The sequence below is a fragment of the Phalacrocorax aristotelis genome, chromosome 3 (assembly GCF_949628215.1).
Source record: "Phalacrocorax aristotelis chromosome 3, bGulAri2.1, whole genome shotgun sequence".
In the NCBI taxonomy this organism is placed as follows: domain Eukaryota; kingdom Metazoa; phylum Chordata; class Aves; order Suliformes; family Phalacrocoracidae; genus Phalacrocorax; species Phalacrocorax aristotelis.
Window position 1 is genome coordinate 81,625,232 of NC_134278.1, and position 20,943 is coordinate 81,646,174.

The 20,943-nt window shown below is 38.8% G+C and overlaps 1 protein-coding gene across 4 annotated transcripts in view; it reads right to left on the bottom strand.

The window, feature by feature from the left end:
* Positions 1-8,458: 8,458 nt before the first annotated feature.
* Positions 8,459-20,943, bottom strand: part of XPO1 (exportin 1) — a 39,102-nt gene continuing 26,617 nt past the window's right edge. For all 4 annotated transcript variants that reach the window (XM_075088188.1, XM_075088187.1, XM_075088189.1 and 1 more), the window contains 13 exons: positions 20,556-20,694; positions 18,461-18,642; positions 17,438-17,594; positions 17,159-17,322; positions 16,225-16,359; positions 15,174-15,357; positions 13,581-13,687; positions 12,997-13,191; positions 11,840-12,008; positions 10,681-10,815; positions 10,409-10,568; positions 10,234-10,330; positions 8,459-9,505 (listed from right to left, as the gene is read on the bottom strand). In XM_075088188.1, the coding sequence (XP_074944289.1) occupies positions 9,359-9,505; positions 10,234-10,330; positions 10,409-10,568; positions 10,681-10,815; positions 11,840-12,008; positions 12,997-13,191; positions 13,581-13,687; positions 15,174-15,357; positions 16,225-16,359; positions 17,159-17,322; positions 17,438-17,594; positions 18,461-18,642; positions 20,556-20,694 (1,971 nt within the window). In that variant the 3' untranslated portion in view covers positions 8,459-9,358. The remainder of the gene's footprint in view (positions 9,506-10,233; positions 10,331-10,408; positions 10,569-10,680; positions 10,816-11,839; positions 12,009-12,996; positions 13,192-13,580; positions 13,688-15,173; positions 15,358-16,224; positions 16,360-17,158; positions 17,323-17,437; positions 17,595-18,460; positions 18,643-20,555; positions 20,695-20,943) is intronic.

Here is a 20,943-nt window from a genome sequence, read left to right on the forward strand (position 1 = left end):
TGCAAATGAGCCTGTGGCGGCGGCGGTAGCGGCGGCGGCGGGGAGAAGCCGAGTCACTCACTGGCTCCCAGTGACTCCACGCGCCGCCATTTTGCTGAGGGGGAAGGAGGAGGAGGGGACGGGAGCGAGGGGGGACAGGGCGCTCGGGCTCAGCTCGGCAGTTTCCGACCAGGCAGAAGGCGAAGGTGGCCCGGGTCCCTCCTCCTTTTCCTTTTCGCCCCGCCTTCCCACCCCGGGCCGAGCGGCGGGCTAGGCGAGCAGGGAGGAGGAGAAAGGGGGCGGGCCGGCAGCCGGGGCCGGGAGGGTAAAATGGCGGCAGCGGCGGTTGCGGCTCGGCGTGCGCCCGGGGTAGGGCGGGAAGAGCGTTTCCCTGCCCTCTTCCCGCCTCCCGCAGGGGGGCGGAGGGGAATCTCCAACAGCGCTGCCGTGACAGGGACGGAGGAGCGGCTTCTTCCCACTTAAAGCAGGACTCCCCCGGGGGTCCTGGAGCCGTGCTCCCTCCTCCCGAAGGATGTCTCCCAAGGCAGGCTAGCCCGGCTCTCCGCTGAGCGGGGTTTGAGGGCTGCCCCTTTACTCCCGCCTCACTAGTCCCCTGTGTCTAGCTGAAGACCTTTGGGACCTCCGGCCTGAAGGGAGCGCTTAGCGTACGGCGCCGAGCTCCGGCGGACGCCTGACGGGCACGCTGCGTAGGAAGGAAGCTTCCTACTTCTAGGCGGGTTTTCAGATCTTCCGTCTTTTGGTAGTTATTGGCGTTTTCCGCCGGTTGGGGCGCGGGACGGAAGAGTCGTCGGCCATCTCCTTCCCGCCCAGCGGCGGCTGAGGGGAGCCGAGGGGACAGGGACGTGCGGGCACGTCGCAGCCCGGCCTCTCGAAAATAGATGTTTGAGGTACTACGTTAGCGTTATAGGCAAATAATTAAATTTATACCTCGTGAGTGCTCACCTTGCTTTTCCCCGCCTCTGACAGTGATCTGTTCTGCATAATAAATGTCTAAGGGCGAGTACAGCATCTGTGAGTAGTTGGAAATACAGCATTTTCATGAAAAGGGAAGGCCTCTTGAAATTAAGATTTATTTAAAAATAAACCAAAGAACTTCACTTAAAGTTATATAACTTACGCTGATTACAGCTACCGCTTCAGCTAACTCTGCCTTGGGCACATTTTGAACAAGATGTCATCCAGGTTCTGATAAGTATTCAGGCAAAAAGCCGAAGAAAAACCCGGGTTTTTTTGCTAATCTTAATCCTGCATACTCGCACGGTCCCTCTCCAGGTACATGTAATTGGAATATGGATCGCGTGATGGACCTTGGCTGCTTTTTCTCCCCGAAGTGGGCACTTCTCTAGTATCATGCAGTGGTTTTTTTACTTCTGTAGTAAACTACCACCCAGTGGTGAGTTAGTGTATTTTTCTGAATGCTTCTAGTTTACTGACTCGTACACAGAATTAAGGAAACAAATCTATTAATAGCCGCAATGCAGATGTATTTTAGTAGGAAGTAGAATAAATCAAAATTGCCAAATTAGGGGGAAAAAATGGAGAGGCAGCTTGAGTTCCTTAGTGACTTAAATGGAAGAAATATAAAATACTTAAGTCTGATGGCATTGTGGAAATGCAGTTCTTTTTATTTCCATAAGCACATTTACACAGGCTGATACCACCACTGGTGGTTGTATGTGTAACCTCATACTCAAATGCACAGAACACCCTCCTCCTCACCATCCTCAAGGTATTAGTTTGTTAAGCTAAGACAGAGACCTCCATGGCTGTTTAAAAATATGAGACAAGTTATTGTTGTCAATAGACCTAGCTTCAGCTACAACTACTGTGGAAGTCAGGAATATACTAGAATGATCTTTCACCCATACTTCTTGTCAGTACTTGCTTTTTAAATACTTCCCAGGTTAGGGATACCAACAAGAATAGCTATGCTGAAGTAGTCACCTGCTGAAATTTCCATTTACTAAACTAAGTACAGAAAATAAACTTCTTTGAGAGTCTACATGAAACACAGTTTCCTTGTGGTCTGTCAATTTAATTCACATCATACATTAATGCAAGTATCTTTCAAAGAGGATTTCTAAGAATAAGAAACCCTGTAAGGCCTTTTTTGGTTGTGTGATCTCTTCTAGATACACAGGTTTTCAGGCTAATGGAAGAATAAGAGAGTAGTCCAGAATATTACAATTACCACATTCTACTCATGCCTGAATTAAGGTACCAGCCACTTTTCTGCAGCACTGGTTTCAAAGCTTGAAAGCCACCAAAGGTGGGTCAGAGGCTTTTTGTCTTGTGTATATACATAATGTCATTTTTCACCTGATGTGCTGTCTTACTTTCTACATGTCCAAGATTATTTCAGTTTTCTTTTGTACATTTTTTTTTTCAGTTTTCATGAGTTGTCTTTGCAATATGCCACGTGAGACTGATGATTCAGGAAAACAGCATTTGCTAGAATACCCTTTATTTCTTAAAGGTATCAAAATTATACTTTCGGAAGCCTGAGCTGTAGAAGGAGAAGCTTAGAAAGCATCCTCACTTTGTCATAGCAAAATAGTGTGAACTCTGTATCTCCAAGAACCTTTAATGTCATATTGCACAGATATTCGTGCTAGCATGGATTCAGTCAGTGGCTGTATGATAGGAGTTGTCTGCATCTGGGAAAAGAACACATTTTTTTGATAGCAAGCATAGTTCCACAGCCTGCATAATCTGACTTGAATTTGCACTTTTCTTTTTCCTCTTCCTGACTTAAGTAGACCTTACAGTAAATTTTATAACAGAACCAAAATTAACAATCTGAAAAGATTGTTTTTCTAACAAATCAGATCTGATTGCAGCACCACATAAACACCAGAGTCAGCACAAGGAAGGGGCTTTTTGAAGCATGGTATCACGTGCCAAGTTCAAGGAATACAACAGAAGAGTATGGGTGACCTTGAGTCACTCCTACTTTTGTGCAGACTGGAATATTGTCAGCCAAATTCTCTTTACTGCACACAAGAATTTACCTTTTTTAAATAGAGATGGATTGTTTTTTTTTTTTTCTTTAATTGAATGTTAGCTTCCAAGCAGAAGACAGCAGCTCTGACTGGCCTGGTAACAGTGATCATCAGCCTCCAGCTCTTTTATGGGTTGCCTTTTTTTTTTCTTCCTCTTCTCAACCTTTATTTGATCCTCATGTGCCATCTTTGCAAGGTTGTTTGATCCCCAGAAGGCCAACTTACTTTCCCTTGACTGCAGTGCTCCTCATCTGGCAATATTTGCTCTGGTAAACTGCCAGCAGAGTTTCTTCTAGAGGAGTAACTTAGATAAATGCAAGATCTGAGCAAAACTAAAATTCTAAATCCAAACTTAGGACTGGATTAAGAGTTTGAGAACATATATATTTTCCAAAATTAACGTCCCACTGTGTTCCAACACTGACCTAATACTGTAGCCCTGTTTTTCAAGGTAGAGTTAACCATTCACAAAAAAAAAAAACCCCAAAACCAAAAACCCATGCCAAAACAAAAATGAAAAACAACCACCCTGAGGTGGATTGGGGGTTGAGGTAGTAAGACTGGTTACTGCATTTGTTCCTTCTTTGGGACACATCAGCATCTCCTCACCTGCATCATACTTTGCATTTTAAAGCCTTCATTTTCTGTATAGGCATACATGGTCATTTGACCTCAGAATAGTAATTGTGGAATGTGTGAGACAACTGAAATGCCTTTTTTACCTTAAATCATGCTGACTACTTTAGCCAGAGCTTTGTCTGATGCAGGATGACTAAATTATCTTCTATTGGAATTTGCTGTTGATCTGCTGTAGGTTCCCATTCCTGTACCAGCAATAGCCAAATGGATTGCATGTTTACTCCATCTGCTACCACAATTTACAGTGAAAGGTAAACTACCAGTGATTTCAGCAAATGCCAAGAGATGGGAGCTGCAACAGCTGGAATGCAAGTAATTCCTGTTATACAGAGGGTAAGTGTCAAAAAAGTGAATTCCAGCCAGTCCAATTGTATCTGTGGTCTCTGGTCTGATATGATGCTGGAAGTGGTTGGAATGCATTGCCTAGGAAATCCTTCATTTCACTAAAGAAAGTAAGTCTCTGCCTGCATAATGTGTAGTTACCAATGAAAGTTGGTTGAAGTGCAACAGAATCAGTTTATATTTACACACTTCTAAGTTTCAGCTCTTGACTTTCATTGCTTTATTAGGACGTTAAACTTTCTAACAAGCTCCATGTCTAATTAGACTTCGGTATCACAGCACCCTGTGAAAACAAATTCAGTTTGACTTAACCCGAATATCAGAGAATACACTGTAATTCATAGCCCTGCCTATTCGGCCAAAAACACATCATGCAAGGCTAGATAATGCTCACTACACCAAGCTATACTTCATAGTGGTTTCAGGCTGCATCTTAGAGCCTGTTGTTTATTAAGTTGCAATCTTGGTTAGTAATTCAGTCGAAGTTATTTTGAGTACTTCTGAACCCATAAAGGTCTAGTGGAGATTTGACTGTACTAGCTTGAGATTCAGTGCTACTGGTCTAACCGCTCCATTTTCCAGATGACATAGCCCAAGGATTATACCCACATTCTCAACCTCATTTTGGGATAAAATATCCCTCATAGTGTGTTTCAATCTTCATGTTAATTCAGTCAAGCAGTTGTCAGGTGACTGGTCATCTCACCCCTTTGATTTAAAAGCAAGGTAACAGCTACATTTCTGAGCACAAGTGACAGCGCCATCAGCAACTAAACCGTCTTAACAAAGAACAGACAGGTTTGGGTTTGTTGTGGGGGTTTTCTGTACATTTGTACCTCTTTCACACTTCTTACAGGTAAAGCACATGTTTACACTGTTCCTTTTGGAGAATTAATATGATTACACAGATGCAAGTTTCAAGTTAACCCTAAAAGCAAACTGCTCAGAGGTAAAGTTCTGGGGAGAAGAGTTCACAAGCTAATTGCAAAGATTTTAGAAGTTCATAAAACCAGTTATGAAGGTTGATGCAAAAATGCTTGCTAGATCTAATGCTAAAGAGATGCCACAAGAGAAAACTGGTCATTGCTGCCTGGTTAGCGATATAGGTGTTAAAATAACCAGCAGTGGCAGTAAGCAAGCTGCAGTCAGCTGGCAGGACGCATGCACACATAACCTTGTTGTGTAGTCACATCAGAGAAAACAATTTTAACTCCTCCCTCCATCCTCCAACCTACATTGGCCAAGTCTTTGCTGAAATTATAGAATCCATTAAAGACTACAGGCTTCTCAAGACTCAGAAAAAAAATCAGGACTATGTGTAAAAAGACATTCACAATAGAAGGACAGGCCCCTTGACATATTTTGATGGCAGACTGGGGAGAGACTACCCAACATATTGCCTTTGAAAAAGTGCTGTTTAACTTTTAATTTACGTGGGTTAAATAAAAGTAAAAATGTAAGCCTCTCTTTTTCATCTTTGATTTCCAGCATTGTCATCCATATTCAAACTTCCAAAACATTCCTCCTCAACCCCATCGTTCCTTCACGCTCCATCTTCTTGTACCCACTTACAGCACAAGCACTCACAGGTAGTGAGAAACACATGTACAGAGGCCAGTAGCAGCACATGGGGCAGATATGGAGGTACAAGATCAGGGATTTCGTGCGCTTTAAGTACTTAGGGTGCATTGTACGTGAAATCTTACCTGCAAAATTCACCCCTCGACTGGAATGGCTAAGCCTTTTCCCAAGGGAATACTATGGCCATCATCAGCCTTGAACAATGAAGCAAGGAAGAATCTCCTAAATCTGAAAGTCTAAAAATAAATTCAGTCTCAAAAAATCACGTGCAGAGGTGCCTTTGTGAAGGGCAGACAAAGGGACAGGTACGTTCTTTCACTCATTTTTGGCACCAAAATGGTTTTTAAAAGGCTATTTCCAACATTTCAATGTTACTCCATAACATGTGGAGACAAACCTAGTAAGTGGGAAGAAAGGGAAAAAGTCTAGACTTATCTTCCAGCAAATACAAACAGTATCCCAGAAGTCTTGATCAGTAAATCATTTATGCAATGACAGACAGGCTGTCGGACAGCACTAACGCGAGTTCCTTGCTTTAGCCAGCCTCTCTAAGGTTTAATGCATTATTTTCAACATCTTTTCCACATCTTTTCCTATTAAGAAACCCACAGCTTATCACATTTCCAGTGCTAAAAACTATTAGCAGTAACTCTTAAAGCTTCCTTGAGAGATGAGCATTTCTAAAGCTTTTTTGCATAAATATTAGCTTTATTGGAAAATAGTTCACTTAACCAATCAGATTAACACACACCAAATGATTCTAGTTTAAAAAAAACCAAAACAAAACTAACCTAAAATGCTTTGGAAAATAATCTGCTTCAGTTACAGTAGCAAACACATCATGGTAGCCTGAAACAAGTACTTGGGGTGTCTTCATCAGCTAACAGGCAATCGATTCATGTAAACACAGAAAACACCCTGTAATATTTGTATCTACGAATGTACCTGGAGTACATAGAACTGGGTTGTTTTTCAAAAAATCTGTATAGAAATATGCACAAAACATTGGTTTACATATAATTACAGATTATGTAGATGTTTGTATGATGGTTCATGCTTTTTATCCGTATATTTTAATTTACAGAGTGTGCATTGGAACTTGAACTTCCTTAGATGTACATTGTAATTTTTTTCCACATTCAGGATAACTGCACTAGAAATATGCACACACACGAGTCAGAGCTTTAATGGTATCCAGAACTCTGCATAAGCTGCATTTTTATAGCATCTGCAGAGATCAGTGAAAGGCACCGATTCTTAATATAACAAGTCAAGACCACAGTTAAGTTTTTAGCTCTAAAAGGGAAGCAAAAACTACATTAAAATTTTGTTACTAGATAATCCAAAAGGTATCAAAAAATGAAACAACTCTTCTCTGAATCAACTTTAAAAATACATTTCAGATTTGTTGTTTGAGAGTTTAGGTCAGATTTAATTCTTCAGTAAACAACCAGACCACGAGCCTCAGACTAACTTGAATCTTAAATACAGAAAGTAGTAACATGCATGAAAGCCATACGTGTATTTTTTTGTTCAAAACTATTTTCTGCTAATGCCACTGCACATCAGAACCAATTCAGTATTTAGTTCTGCGACTCAGGATATGATCATTCTGACGTCACGCTATCGGTGGTATTTATTTCTATTTTAATAAGATTTTCTTACTTGTCTGCACAGCTTTTGATAACCTCTAGCTCTGTAATGCTGCTACTTAGCCTGGTCACAAGCTATTTTGTGTCCATTCCAGGTGCGTCCTTCAACAGTACTTCAAATATTTTACTTTAAACTGCCTATTAAAGATCATACCACCTTCACAGAGCAGAACAGAAAGGTATACATCAATAGGACAGTAAGACATGAAAAAGCTTAAATCATGAGCTTTAAGGAGAGAACCAAACGAAGTTTGTAAACCATCAAAATAATTAACAATTTTGGTAGGCCGTATTCAAAGTCCTAGTCATAAAGGGTTTGAGGAACCTTCTCTCCAAAGATAAGCAACTGCCAGCTCACATCATTTCCATTACCAAACAACCCGCGGGCAGGAGCAGCTATGCTTTATTAGGGCCAGCTAAGTAAAACAAATGGAGAGATGTCCACAAACAGAAAGGGTCCAATACTTAAGACTGGAAACATTCTGGCCACAGCTAACTTCTACGGGAACACTGCTAACTCATGCATTTCTACTTCAAAAGGAATATACAGCAAAAAGGGTTAACTACAGTATTCAAACTTACATAAAACACCTCCACAACTGTCTAACCTTGTCTTACAGCTCTGCATGAATGGCTAGACTTTGCATCATAGCAACAATCTTAAAATTAGAGACAAAACAAATGGGAAAAAAAAAACCTTTGGGAGAGCTTAACAACTGTTAGAAAACAGACAAGACAGTACAAGAACAGGGAAGCCAAGACTGTACACAATCTTAGTGTTCATACTGCTTTTCGTATCTGTACTTCATAAATCTGTGAAAATCATTTAACTACAAAACTTTAGGTAGAAAAATAACTGTAGATCTTGTCTACATGTGTTATTAACATGTACTAGTATCAATTGTTCAGTCAAGATACAGTGCAATACCTCTTTGAAATAAATTACAAAGAGTCCATATATAGAGAGAGCACACAGGAGTAGCTTACTCCTGGCGTTCTACAGTAACCTAGTATGGAACATTTATTCATGAAGGTAAGTCTGAACAGCTACTGTACTTCCAAATGGAACCCCGACTTAGTTTAATGTTAACTTCAAGCACAGCCGAAGTCCTTGAGATGAGGCAAGCCAGAAGCAAGAGTTATCTAGACCTCAAGGAACCCTTCCTATGCCTTCAGGATATGAGTCTTAAATATGATCACAGCATTTTCATCCAATAAAAGAATAAGCCAAAGAAAGAAAAATAAATGTAAACCAAGTTTATTTTGCTTTTAAGTAGTGTTCTTTAAGCACTACAGCATGGTAAACAATGTAAATTAGTATAAGTCATCTCAAAAGCCAGAGTTTTTTTTTATTATTTTATGAGTTGTTAAAAAGATGCAGCCTATTCTAACAGGATAAATATTTTAACCATTTCACTTCGAGTTAATGAAGGCTCACAAATGAGCAACACTCCTCATTGAGGAAAACAAAAAGCTGTTGTCGACAAAGCGACAGCACACACACAAAAACAAAAGAACTGTGTAAAAATAACTAACTGTACTGTGTTCCCATACTCTTTAGAAGTTGCTTTACAATGGGATGATATGCACATGATGTTGCTGCAAACTTGCCATACAACTTGCAAATACATGTAGCCTAGCCTTACCACTCAGTCCAAAAAGCTGCTAACTGATCAAAACAAATGCAGCACTATAATCCTCTGCTTAACAATTAATTCGATCTGGTTTACTCATTACCTTTTCTCCTAGACTGCAGGACAGACTAGAAGGAAAATGATCCCGAATTAAAAATCAATACTCTTACAGGAAATTGTATTTTTTTGCAATATAGTCTTTTATGTTTTGCCTATTTTCCCCTTAGCCACACAAAATGGGCATGAAGTAATTACTTTGAAAATGCCTTAAGTTTCAACTTCATGCAAATCTAAATAAAGATGACCAAACAAAAGCTTAAACAATGGAAGGATATTTCACAGAAAATTTCTTATACAAAAAACACATAAGAAAAAGGGCCACTAGGTGACATTTTAATTTACAAATTGGCATCATTTTGGTCAACAAATATTCAAGTGCTGTTTTCTTCTATCACAACAAAGTAGCTGTACAGAAAGAAAACGGCAAAACTTGTTTTATTTTTTTTTTTTAATCGCACATCTCCTCGGGAATTTCATGTGGATTAAGGATGCCAGGTACAGACATCTGAAGTTTATGCTTCTCCTCTTGAGCCTGCCGAAGGGCTGTTTCTCTTTCCTCCAAGAATAAGTCCGATGTGTCTTCACCTGCAAACTCCTGTGTAATTCACACAAAATCATTAGTTTATCATCAAATGCTTTAGGCAGAGTAATAAACTTCCAAAATCCCCAATGATAAAGAAAACATTTCACATTCCCTGCCAGACTACTTGCTTGTTTTGCTTTCTGTTCCTAATGTCAGAACTTATATAGAGGAATGCAAAATATTTTAAGATTTGCACTATGTGTTACAGAACTGGATGCCACAGTCACCCAACATTTGGAGAGTATCACCATTAAAGCAGTATCATTACAATTTAGAACTACCTGATTGCAGGCTCAAAACTAATTAACAAACTTTCCTACAATCTTCATGAATTCTACCATGTTTTGAAAAATAAAAGCATAGCATTAGTCTAGCAAGTTTCAGAACATGTCCCAATCCCATGCAGAATTGAAAAAAAACCTGATTAAAAAAATCAATTTGCTTTATTTCCCATTACAGTAAGTTTTGCAGCCATCTCAGACATACAAATTGCATGCACAGCATAAAGCACAAGAGATTACATTTAAGCTCAATTTATAAAATTGCACTGAAATAGATTGCATGATAGAGTCATGCAAGTCACGTGACAAGAGTCCTCGCTACACTTTAAACAGCTGCAAAATAACTTGTATCTCCTAAACAAGCACCGAATGAACACTGTCCAAGCACTTTCCAAAAACATCACCCTGCTGAACAATCATTTCTCATTTCTTGGAAAAAAAAAAGCACACCAAACATACCTTGATTTGGACCAGGAAATCCCTTAGGTGTTCCTTGAAGGCAGGAATATCCTGGTTTAAACTGAATAGTCCTGTTACAAACAGCTTAACCTGGGCACTAACAGCAAACACATCAGTTAGTATTTCAAGATGTAAGAACCCACTTAAAAGTATTAAAGAATCACAGCACACTTACTCTTGCAGGTGAGGAAACGCAGATTTGAGAAGATTAGCAACATACTCCTGAATAAACATTTGGTTGTTCACTGGATTTCCAGGGTTTAACGGAGTACTTATTTTTCCCTCTTCTACCAAGTTGAACATGTACGCAAGGATTGAGGCATGCATTGTCAAACCTGAACAGATCAAAGTTATACGTAAGCAGTTATTCGGAACAGGAGGCGTAACGCTATTTTGACATTCAAAAGGATTCTTTCCACCAACTGACTCATATATATGCATTCTTACCAGCAGTGTGCGAGGTGTCTGTTACAACAGAGAAAATGTGCTGAAGGATATCACAGAAATATGTCTGATAGAAGCTCTGGGCAGCAGTCTCTTCTTGTGCAACATTCTGTAGTAGAGTATAAAGTATTTGAAGTCCTGGAAAATATGCATTTCAAAAAATTAAGTCGACCAACAGGACAATATTACAACCTCTGTGCATATTTTTGCCTTTTCCAAGGCAATACCAATATTCCTCAAAACTCAGCACAAGTATTACACATGCAATTATTTTCTCAGGCATTTCCTCGAGCAGCCACTAGAGGGCTAAGCCACATTTGCATGGCTATAAATGCCGATTTGATTTGCATTATTAAAAAAAGAGAAGCATATTGGTACTAATAAAGGTGAGAGAAACCTTCTACCAAAAGAAGCATTTGCTAATTTAAGAAGGGAAAATGTTTCCATTTTTAGAATTACACGCAAACTTAACTACTTTACTGGGTAAAATGCAACTGAAAGGTATCTTTTACCCCATCCCTTCCAAAGACAGTTGGCTAAAAACTAAATGGCTTCACAATGTTTTTTTTAACTACTCAAGTCTGCTAAACAAAGATATACACTCAGCTGCTGCATGAAATGTCATCATCCTAAACAGCTTGCTGTTGTCCAAAGGAAGCATAATCCACTTTCTTCATCTAAGGTGTTTCCCTTCCCTTACACTGTGGGCTCACTCCCAGACCGTGAGTTCTGCCCCTGCCCCACTGATTTGCTTTTCTGCTGGACTTTCAGTAGTTACTGAGCAACTATCTTACTGAGGTATTAAGTCAAACGCTTAGGGCAGCACTATGAAAGTAGAGCCATAACACTGATTTTCACAGCAGTGAGCTGTTGTGTCAGTTCAGCCATTTCAGAAAAGTGCTAGCCCTCACATGGGAAAGAGAGCAAGCAGAAACCCTAATAGTGCTCTCTTCCAGCTACAGGAGTGAAGCAGCATCCAAGTATTGCAGCCCATTAACATATACTTGGCTGACAACTTGAAGCTGAGGCAGAAAAGTATTTTTCTTACGCAAATGTGGTAGAGAATCATGTGACCAGAATGCCAGGTTTGACTAAAGATACAAGGAAACAGCATTCTACCAGAAAATACCTGATACTGCAAACAAACAACAATTCCATTTACCTGTATCTGCAACGTTTCTCATTGTATGTTTGAAAGCCCAAATAATAGAATCCAAAACAAGTTTGAACTGTGCAGGTGGAATGGCCAGGAATGCTGGGAAGCAATGAGAATTTACAGCCTGGAGTAGCAAGAAGAAGTTTGTTCTATGTTCAGGATATTCTTCAAAGTCCTAGAAGGAGAAAAAACAAGTCACATTTCCTGAAGATCCATTGCAAGATCTTATTGAGTGAGTCAATAGCTGCTGACAACATTTAGATCCCAGGTTTAAAATAACCTTAAATGCAAAGCAAAGGTTACATTTCTCAGTGAACTTTTTCCCCACCAAAGCTTGGTAAGATCATCATCTAGAGTTACACAACACCAACAGGCTGAGCCCCGTTTTGTCAAGTACACAACCTTAATCATTACTCAGTCCACAGATAAACAGAGAGGTGGTCTCAGCACTGGTTAAGCACTTACATTGCTACAGGGATACAACTTCTGGCTACACCCTATTGCAAACTAGCACTAATTCAGCTGGTAGTGCTTGAGTATTGTGCAAATACATATTGCACACTATAGCGCAAGAACTGCATCAGCTGTGGTATTTAGTAAGAAAATATTCAAAATGACTGATCAGTACTTCCATTACTAAATTTTGAACATGAATTTTAACACTGTCATTTGACTGAAGTTTGCTTCTGCCTCCAGAAGCACAACATTCCAAGTCCCTAGAATGGAAAAATCACAACTTAAATCAAGACCTAAACAGAGAAATTTTTAAGGCAATCAGATTAAGATATCCAACTAGACAGCCAGACTTCACAAGTATGTTTGAGTAGAAATGTCTTCAAGTGCCAGAAATGCACTTTGGTACTGGGAGCGGGGAAAAAAAAAAAAGAAAAAAAACAGGGAGATGATCCACACGACACCACATGTGGAAACAATACTCACAGAAAGAAGGCATGAGCCCCTGCTTAATTTCCATAGGATGAAAGCTGTGTAGTAACACTACGTTCACTACATACCATACCTTTTTCTTGCAATGAAGGGAGGTATCTTAGATGTAGATACATACCAACAGGAAAGACTAGTACTCTTAAAAAAGCCTTTTTTTGTTTTGTTTTGGTCTTTAGTCACTAGGGAGATGCCTTATCCAAAAGTTTCAATCTAAATACCTTGTTGATCATATTTAACGTGCACTCAAAAACAGCATCAAATATCTGAGGTATTTCAGCAGTAATGTGTCCACCCAGCTTGTTTACAATGATAGCCATAGTGCTAAGTACTTCAGGTTCTCTAGCAGCTGGAACGTTTCTCTGGTAGTCAATGAGAACTGCATCCAACAAGGGAGGAACAAAGTTTTCAGCTACCTGATTGAAAGAGTAAGCCACGGTTATAACAATGCAGTGGTTGAGCAAAGTCTCTAGCATACTGTTTAGAGCAGAGTTTGTTGTTTAGTTACAGGCAACACTTTTCCTAAGCAGGTTGAAATACTTTTACCCTTCCATAAACTCCCGATCCTCCATATCTGTCCAGCGGGGCTTCCAATAGAGCGCTCATAAACCTTGATTCCCTTTGAGATTATTCTCAGCTAAAATTAATTGAAGTATCTGAAATGGAGGCTCAGTATACTTCATATTTAACAGACCTCCTGAAGCCAGTTCCTGTGACCAACTGATTCACTCAACAGCAGAACAAAACCCCAGCCTTCTTTCTAATTCTGTCTTACAAGTTATTTGTATAAAATAAATCCACTTACCATCTGAGGGTCATTGGACCTGCTCACCCATCCAGAAATTAGTTTTAAAGTTTCCCTTTTTACAGTCCTCATACTTCTAATCAAGGGCTGCTTTGTTACCATTTCACCTGAAAAGTTTTAAATCTGCAGTTAATTGGGTAAGGTGTAACAAAAAGATTAAGTTAAATTGGTATCACAAAACAGAGTGCTCAATCTTTATATTCAAACTACAAAGGCTACTGAAGACTTCCTATGCATACCATGCAAATAAAAAACCCACCAACCCCAATTCTAGCTCCATGGTCCAAGTTGACATTTAGCATTATAAAAAACTACTACTGGCACTCTACTAGAGTTAAAAAACAAAACTGCAACCTACTGTTCAAGTAAGGGAAGTCACACAATCACTTAACTACCTGGACTGAGCTTATATCTGGTTCTCATTAAGTGATTGTGGGGGGGAAGAACAAGAAAGTTCCTAATTTCATTTAAGAGAACCAATCCTTCCACTTGTCTTTGTGTGTAAAGTCCACGCTTACCCAGCTTATCCTTAGTTCAGTTTCTTAACCCCAAATCATTGTGGTCTCATCAGCAAAACCCCACCTAATTAACTGCACAGCCATGCAACCATTACAGTACGTGCATGGGAACACCTGAAGAGCACTGCCAGGAAAAGAAAGGTAGGACCACTCGTGCTGGCACCACAGCCATCTCTGGCAAGACAGAGCCAGCTGTGAAAACAGTCCGAGGCAACTGCAACCACAGTAGCTGCTGATCCAGTAGCACGTCAGGACTACAGTCCTAGCAACTGCTTCCTGAACTTCACTGTTTCTGACAAGGAAAAATTCTGGCCATTAGAGCCGCAAAAAGTAAAAAACTATTCATTTCTCACAGACAGTTTTATTCTGAATTCTGAGAAGCTACTTCAACCAGCTGCTCAGTTACCAAGTTTTAACATTCACTTTTCCAAATACCACCATCTGAACCAGCAAGAAAACTGGCGTAACAGAGAATCCAGTAACTGACTCATTTAATCTTGTAAAGAACTACTACATAAGCAAATTCTACTGAGGTACCATAGGCCCTAGTTTATCTAGCAAAAATAGGTTAAGTAATTAGCAATTTCTTCTCTATAACTACAAGCCTGATTAATGACTTTCAGGTATCTTCACTATAGTTACATGCCTGTAATGAAGTTATTTAGTAGCACAGTACCATACCAAAACCCTGCCAACGTCTTTTGAAAAAATCAGTGAGATTCTATTTAAGAGATTCTTTTAGTATTCAAAATCAGAGTAGGCTAATAAGAACACATGCTACAACCTTGTCTTGGCAAGATGCCTATTTAATTCTAAGTAAGCACCTACAATGTTTTTGCATCTTTTCTAAACTTTCTCATTTATGGGTGTTTTCTCCTCCCTCTAAAAACAGAAGTTTTTTATTTGAATAAAACATCTGGTTAACAAAAATAAAATCTAAGCAAGCACTTTCAGTCGTTCCCCGCTTTCCCAAACAGTAGAACACAGTAAAACTGGCCTCCTTGGAATGTACTTTGAAACCTGATGACATACACTGCTAACCCCCCATTTGCAGGAAGAACATGGGATTTCTTACCGTTAGCCTGGATAGCTGCAGAAATATTTTCACTTAGGCACTTGTACACATTCAGCATATCTAAATAAATTCTTCCAAGCTGAATCACAAAGGGGTGGCCAACTGCTTTACACGCTCTTACATTGGTTTTCAGAATGCTACCAAGCTGCTTCACTGTTTCAGGATCCTTCAGAATATCAACATTCTGTTTAAAAAATGAAAGTCCATTTTGTTTAGTGAACAACCTTTTAGCTTTCAATATAAAGGCAAAAGTTTAAGTAATTTATCTCACACAGTGTCAGAGAACATATAATTGAAATTTACAGACTTTATATATACTGCTGTTAACTTCATGGCACTTGCCACTACCTCAGACAGACAGGATAAAGCTTTAATTGATTTCATTCTGCTCTTCCACAGAAGTATTTTTGCTAGAGTGGTACAAGCATTACTCTAGTTGAAGAAAGAAAAAAACTATGGAGGAGGAATTAAGAAGGTGAAAACAGACAGAAGTGGTCCAAAGGAAAGGCAGTCTGTTCTTGTTTCAAGAGGGAAGACAGAGTGAAAGAAGTAACTCAAACTTGCTTAAGTTTCAGGATCTTAATTAGATTAACTCCAAGTGGATTGATCTCTTGTGCAGTGCAAGACTGGGGTTCTTTAATGTGTGGAGATAATTTTGAAGAGACTGAAAGAAATGGAAGATAGAAGTAGTGAGAAAAAGATGTACTTTAAGAGAACAATGGAAGAGAAAGGAGGAGTGAACAGTACTTTTAGCATTTTAACTTTTCTGTTTTTCAGAAAGAAAACTCACTTCTAAGCCAGGTGAAAGGGAGTCATAGAAAAAGCCTATTGAAACCTACTCTGTACAGCAGCAGAAAATTGTCCTTTAAGTAAGATTAAAACCAGTACAACACTCAAAGCAACACTTTTACTGTCATGTCAATCACTGTTTTAGCCACCATTTAATAAAGTCACAGTTATGGACAATTAATGTTATTTTAAAAAACAGGGTAAGAAACATTTAGGTTTTCTTTATCTGACCACAGAATACACTTAAAATTTATGAGCTTACTTTTGTTGCCTGTTGAATTATGCTGTCCCATACTTGATTAGGGAGCAACATGTACTTCTCTATCAGATGCTCCTGCACAGTTTGGTCTGTCTGCGCCCCAATCATGTATCCTACTGCTTCATAGAATGTATGCACCTGATGGGAACATCAAGTCAAGCAGGAAGGTTAAAAAGGAGTAAGGAGAATTTTACACTGTTCTGAACTAACATATAGTGAAGGCTGAAAACTGGTTTCACTGTCTAAATACCTTCATCCCCCAACTTTACTTTCTTACAAGATCCTTCTCCATTCTTTCCTTACTTTCACCACACATAAAACAAACCTCCATCTTTTGTTTACAAATGCCACTATGTGCATCCCAGAGCCTTTCTCCATTTTGCCATCATATCCCGAAGCGATGAAGCTCAGACATGTGCTGTTTAACTCCTATCACCAGACACATTTAAACTGTGGACTGGATTACATCACTCCTCTAAACACCTTTTTCCAGATGCCAGATCCACTCTGCCCAAAGTTTCAGCACATTATTGCAACAATCAGCCTATGTTGCACGTGTACACTATGCTCTCGCTTCATGAGCTGTGCCCTTCCTAGATGTAGGTGCTTTTAGATTGCTCCCTACCCCCCTTCTTCACAAATACAAGAGCTATAGGTATACTATTTTGGCAGGGTATTATTACTCTTTCCCAAAGCAGAACCATAAAATTACATTCAATATTCTATTTGTTAAAACATTCCAGAAATCAAAATTCCAACTAAACACACTTTAATTCTCCTTCCAAGCATTTTAACTGAGAACTCAGTAATCCAACTGAGCACGCTAACAAAAAACTAAGGAATATAATTCAAGCCTTGAAAGCCGCTAATACATTTCAGTATGATGTAACTTTTGATTAGTCTTTAGGAATTACCCACAACGCTGAATTAAGCATACCTGCTGTGGCTGAAGGTCACAGATGATTGTATTAATATTGTTCAAGATTTCATCAATAAATGGCATGACCTCTCCCACTTGAACCTGAACAAAATGTCGGCGGCATTTTTGTGCTATTTTGATGAAGGTATCACAAGCCATATCCTGGACGCCATCATGGGTTTCTAAATTAAATCAAGTCAGTTACTGCTTTGTGTTTTTCCCCCCCATACATGTTCATGTATGGGTATCAATTTTTTTAAAAAAAAATAGAAACAGCAAGTGAAAATAGATAATTACCATGCATAAATTCAAACAGCTTGTTGACTACTGTCTTCAAAAATTTCCAATGAGCTCTCAAAAAACGTGGGTATTGACCTACTATATACATTATATTTGATGCAATAATGGCTTTATTGTCTTTTCCTCGCTTCTGTTCACAGAGTCCCAGGAGATCCTGCAACATAATTTATTTTTAGCTTCCTCTCCTCCAAGTTTGTCCAGTTCAATTAAAAGCACTGGAAGTATAAAATCCTACAAGGAGCTATATTAAAGATAAAGGAAAGTGGTTGCCGTGATCAAGTTCAAAGTCCAAATTAAAAAAAAACCACACATACAAAAACCACCACAAACAAACCAAGTGGGTTAAGATTGACATGATGCAATTATTTAAGTTTCAGCCAAACCGGGAACACCATGTTTTCAACTACGGTATCTCCATTTTAAATATAAAGAGTTCTGCAGGGGGGACTTCAGCAAGCCTCCCAGTATTCAATACTGAGTAGCTGCTATCAATAAAAATATAGGCTCTACATCAAATGGAAGAAATTGAACTACATCTTCCATATGAATTTGTATGACTTGTTAAAGTAAGGTCCATTACTCTCATAAAAATGTTTTGTTCCTGCACCCTTTCTACGTGCATATTTGCCAAAAATTCAGTTTGATCAATGAATATATGGAAAACAGCAAAATAGCAGGATGCTAGCTAAAAATGGGGGCTATTTTGCCACTCTCCTTTATTTCCTTAGCAATCCCTTTCCATCTCTTCTGCATCCCCAGAGAAAAACTACTCCACGATAAACACATTTTTTCCCTGAAATTTTCAACATGACAAGAATATTTGGATTAATGCACTGTCCACAGCTAACTAATTTACCAGCCTTAAATTCAAGATAAAAGACTTCCCATTAATTTCTTTGTATCAACTTGCTTGCCCTACAAGGTAGCTTACTAAGAACATAGAGCAGTATTTTTGTAAACTTAGTTTCTTGAGCATAAACTGTGAAGTGTGACAAAGCCCTTAGTTTTGCACCATGATACCTTAATTACTGTTACAAGGAATCGTTTTTCATCTTCTTCATGCATTGCTCCACTGATTGAGCCTATAGCCCAACACAGGGTATTCAAATTTTTCCATGACCATTCTGTTCCATTCACTTGATTGTGAAGTTTTTCAGTCATAATTCGTTCTGTGTCTGCATAATCCAGATGCGTAAGATAAACTGAAAGACATTAACAGTGAACAGGCACATTTTAAAGCAACAACTTGGACCATAACTCCATAGGCAAACTTAAAATTCTTCTGTTCTTGACAAAAGACAACCAAATTGTTAGGTAAGTGCAATGCTTCTTTCATGAACTCATGACAGAATAAGTTAAAAATTTAAAAGACAGATTTGTTAAAACTGCATTTTGAAGATGGACAATAGATTTTATTAAGAATCTATGTTTGTTCAAGGGATCTCAGCAAAACACCGCATGCAAGCAATGTGGAAAAGTCTAAGTCAAGAAATGTCTCACGTACCAGTCAAATCAATAAAAGTTGCCAAGGTAAATTATTAACAGAAGGCATACATACTGATGGTCTATAAGGAATATGGGATTGGCTACCTATGGGGGACCTTATACAGCATGTAAGAAGTCAATCGTCTTCTGCTCTTTATTTCAGCATCATTAAGTCTGTAGGTTGCAATAACCATTAAAGTGGAGTTGTACTCCTGAACAAGGCTGGATGGGAAAATTCAAGTATCACAACTCAGACACTTGCATCAGCCCCTTATTAGGGTCTCTAACATAAAATCTTAAATCCCAGCAAGTCAAAAGCAATTTAAGGCCAGATTCAGATACAGCTTTTTACTGTGCCACAGGATATAGCTTCCACCATGTTCTCACTTCTTTTAAGGGAACATTAAAGATAATACACTATAAGCAACAGGTAACATCAGAAATCAAACACTAACTAGATCTGCATTTCCATATAAGTAATCCTGTATCTGGAAATATGACTAAGGCTCTGGACATGCCATAATAATTTTAATAAACGAAGTTAAACATTTAATCCAATAAACCAAACAAAAAATTTTCTTCATGTTCCATATGAGAAGATATTAGAACAATTAATCTAATGCTGGCTGTACCTATATCACAAGTACAATGGTGAGAATAAAAAAAAAATCCAAAGCCACTTTGCATCACACAGCCTCCCCCCCCTACTCCTAGTTCATAAACCTGTTGTTAAACACTCAGTCTTCCCTTAAAGCATTTACATTTGACTGAAAAATCTTTAGTATTGGAGGTTTGATGTCCCAAATTCGTGATAATTGTAATCCCCCCACTCGCTCAAGTTAGAGATTCAGATTTTATTTTTCTTGCCTCAAAATCGCCTCTACGTTGTCACTATAATGCATAGGCACTATCAATTCACTGGTAAAATGGTCACAGCTGAACATGAGTATACACATGCTAAAATAAAATGTACTTGCTACATTACATGCTATAAAAATACTGATTCTGTTCTTCAGTGCGCTCACAGCATTTGATTTGTTTTTCTACATGATATGTAATGAATTGCAACTTTTGTACTTTCAAGCAAGGTCACTATAAGACCTCAGCACTAACTCTGGAAAAGACTTTTGAAGCTTAAGTTCAGGCTGGAATTTTGTGTTTTAAGATCATTATTTAAAAAATTTTACAAGTATTCAGAAGTCCTACTGAACGAAGAAGTCATTTTTGCCGAGGAATGCTTGGGCTACACAAGACTACAACTACAAGCCAAGTGACAACCAGCAAGTGCACTTCAGAAAAATCCTTGCGATTTATCAGGTTTCTGACAAAACTAAGGTTTCATTGGGTCTGAAACATTTTGGTAAAGGAATATCAAAAGGTGTTGTTCAGTGGGAAAAGACAAGAAACAAAAATTAAGTAGTGTATTACTACTTAACTGAGTTATACAAGACTACATGCTTAAAACAAAACTTCAGACCAACACTGCCTCCTCCCTTTCAAAGGTGTACTCCTCTCTGATAATCATTTTACCCACACAGAATTCAGATCATAAGCTAACATTCTGTAACATACAGGTGGCTGATGCAGCTGCACAGACCTACAGAACAAAAATGCCAACTAGTACACTTACCCAACGTTTCTCTCATGTTTTTATACAAGTTTATGGAATCTGTATCCTTCATGAACTCTCGTACTACTTCTCCTTGATCATTTTCCACAACTAGGACTTCTTCAGGTTTAGCCATGCGGCTAACCATTAGCAATCGAACCTGTATGTTGCAATGGGAAGTTAAAAGTGAATTAAACTGTAACATGCAAATACATGTGTAGCTCCACAGGTGTTTCCGAGCACTCTGGTCAGGCAGTCTGACCTGCACAGAGGGTATATCCAGCACTTCATGAGATAAGCTCACATTAATATGGTACAGAGACAGGTTAACTAAAAGACATTAAGAATTGAGCCTGCTGATTTCTCTCTCTCCACAAACAAGCTAAGTAGTTAAAAAAACACCCATGAA